Source organism: Macaca fascicularis, chromosome 1 (genome assembly GCF_037993035.2).
Source record: "Macaca fascicularis isolate 582-1 chromosome 1, T2T-MFA8v1.1".
NCBI classification, from domain to species: Eukaryota; Metazoa; Chordata; class Mammalia; order Primates; family Cercopithecidae; genus Macaca; species Macaca fascicularis.
Window position 1 is genome coordinate 136,347,401 of NC_088375.1, and position 2,471 is coordinate 136,349,871.

Consider the following 2,471-nt stretch of genomic DNA (forward strand, 5'->3'; position numbering starts at 1 on the left):
GGGGCGGTGCCGGAGCCCCACCCCCGGCCGGCCGCGCCGCTCCGCAACCAGACTAGGCGGTCGAGCTGGGGAGGGGGCGGGGGTCCGGGGGCTGGGTCCCCGCGGAACTTCCAGATCGGAAGTGTGGCGGGTCTCTCAGGAACGCATATTTTCTTTTCGGATTCTCCGAGAAGGGGTGGAGAAACAGGATGGGAACCGGATTGGTTGCAGTGTGGCACAGACCTGGAACCTTCCTGAAAGAGGTTGGGGCAGGCAGTGACTGTTCAGACGTCCAATCTCTTTGGGACACCTCTTCAGCGCTGTCTTCCCTGCCTCTGCCTTTAGGACGAGTCTCAAACACCAACAAACTCAAGGCACGTCCCCTCTCTCAGGTCAGCTGCGAAGGGACGGGAGCAAGAGAGAGCCTCTCCCTCCTTCTACGTCGAGTTTTTGTTTGTTTGTTTCAAAATATTAATGGACGATAAAACAACACGGATTTGTCACCTCCTAGCGAAGAGGAAGCTACCGCCACCAACCCCCTCAAGCATGCCCGGGCACTTCTGGGGACAATCGGACGTGGCAGGAGTTGGCATGCCCAAGATGGAGCTGGGAAGGATGACCCAGAGTGGAAGGCGTGGGCCGGTGCTCCAGGTCTCAGCTTTCGCCGGCGTCGAACCACACAACTTTGCCAGCTTTGCACTTTGCCTTTCCCTATTGTGAGGCATCTGGGACCGTCCTATCAAGGCGCTTCAAAAGTGTAAGGACAGAGTGCTGGGGACAAGAACGTACCAGGGGCCCAGAAGAATTCACTAGCGCGGCCAAACACTAAGACCAGGTTTCCTCCCTGCGTAGTGGTCGTTGGTTGTGCACGGGCTGCGCACGAAGACTGAATTTCTGAGAAATGGAAACTGCAGGAGAAAAATCAAATAAACTTAGAGGCCTGCGAAGCTCTCCCTCTCGTCGCTCTGGGATCCCTCTAAGCTGACCTGCAACTCATACACCTTCTCCCCCTGGAGGATGGGCCTTTTCCAGGCACGAAGTGCGTGTGCCCCACTGGGCTCTTGCCCACAAGAGTGGTCTGAATCCTGGAGAGGCTGACACCGAGGTGTCTTGAAGGAGGCAGGCACACTCTCATGCTTCCCCACCTAGGGTTTCGCCTTTCTTCTAATGTTTAGGATTCCCAGTGAAGGGTACTCCACACACACCCTCTCCCTACCCCTAATCCCACCCCATTGTGTCTGATCCCACAATTACTCCCAGGGTATCTATACTCACAGTTTTTGCGCTCAAAAAACATTGCTGTCTGCAGGGAACGGGTGGAGCCCTTCTCAGAAGCTCCCGGGGGCGAGTCCATTTTAAGAATGAGTTGAAGTAGGAAAGAAAACACAGATGCTGTCTTTGCATTCGACATTCTATCACCAGCAAGAGAATATGTAACTCCTGTTCTTTCCTTCATTATTCCATGAATTACCTTCTTTCTCTAGGGATCCACCAGTTGGTGATTTAGGGCTTTTAAATATTGTGCTTGTTAAGTATTTAACAAAATGCAATATGTCTACTGGTGGCATTGTTTCATTGGGAAATTAGAAAAGTAGAAGCTACATACTTTAGCTCCTAGGTGGTCTCTAGAAAGTTGGCCTCATGCTGGTTGGCTAAATAATAAGTGTTTAGGATTTGAAAGGAAGAAAGAGAGTTGAAGGCCTGGTGACAGAGTTTGTGAGAAACCAAAGATGTAACACTCTGGCATTTGTTGAGGGGATGAGGAAGAACTTTTGAAAAATAAGCTATTCTATTCAGTTTCGTGCAGATTTATTGCAGTTGCTTCATCGAAGAAGAGTAATGTTTAGAGTGGAATAATTGCAGATGCTAGTGATGAAATCTAAAGGAAACCTCTACTCATAGTTAACAAAGTATTTTGTTGTTGTTGTTTAAATACTTATCTCATTGCTTTCTTTCCTTTGCAGAATCATTTTCCTATAAAAGCTTCCATTAGGTGTCAGTCTGACTGAACTGGTTCTTATTTAAGTTTGGGGTGAAAATGTTCCATCATCAGACCTTTTAAGATAAGAAAGTGGGAAAAATTAAAACTTTATTAAGTTGAAATTACTGGAGGTAATTTTTATTGTTACAAGGCAGCTTTTTTCTTTCCAGAAAAATAATTTAAAAGTCTATCACCACTAGTCAATTACTGATTTTGCCCTGTCACTGTCCATAGCCAAGATTAAGGAAGTACAAAATGCTTGTTTGTGCTTTTCATGCTAGATGCAAGTAGTATTAAGTAGTCATACTTTTTGGATGGCTTTTCAATTGATGTCATAATACTAGAAGGGTAAGCAGCCTTTTCTAATATTTGTTTTGCTTTTCAAAGGTGATAGAAATTTTTCCTGAAAAAAGGAACATAGATTCAGCTTAAGCTGTTCATTTGACAATACTGAGGGCACAGTAAAGGAGAAGGGAGACAAATTGTGAAAATTACTTTTGTCCACTAGTTT

At 46.3% G+C, this 2,471-nt stretch overlaps 1 protein-coding gene across 1 annotated transcript; it reads left to right on the forward strand.

Annotated features, from left to right (window-relative positions):
- On the forward strand, positions 1 to 2,060 carry LOC135972040 (uncharacterized). Its single transcript, XM_074000895.1, is given in 2 exon segments — positions 1 to 439; positions 441 to 2,060. Coding segments are annotated over 2 exon segments (510 nt in total). The 5' UTR covers positions 1 to 188; the 3' UTR covers positions 700 to 2,060.
- The last annotated feature ends 411 nt before the right edge of the window (positions 2,061 to 2,471 follow it).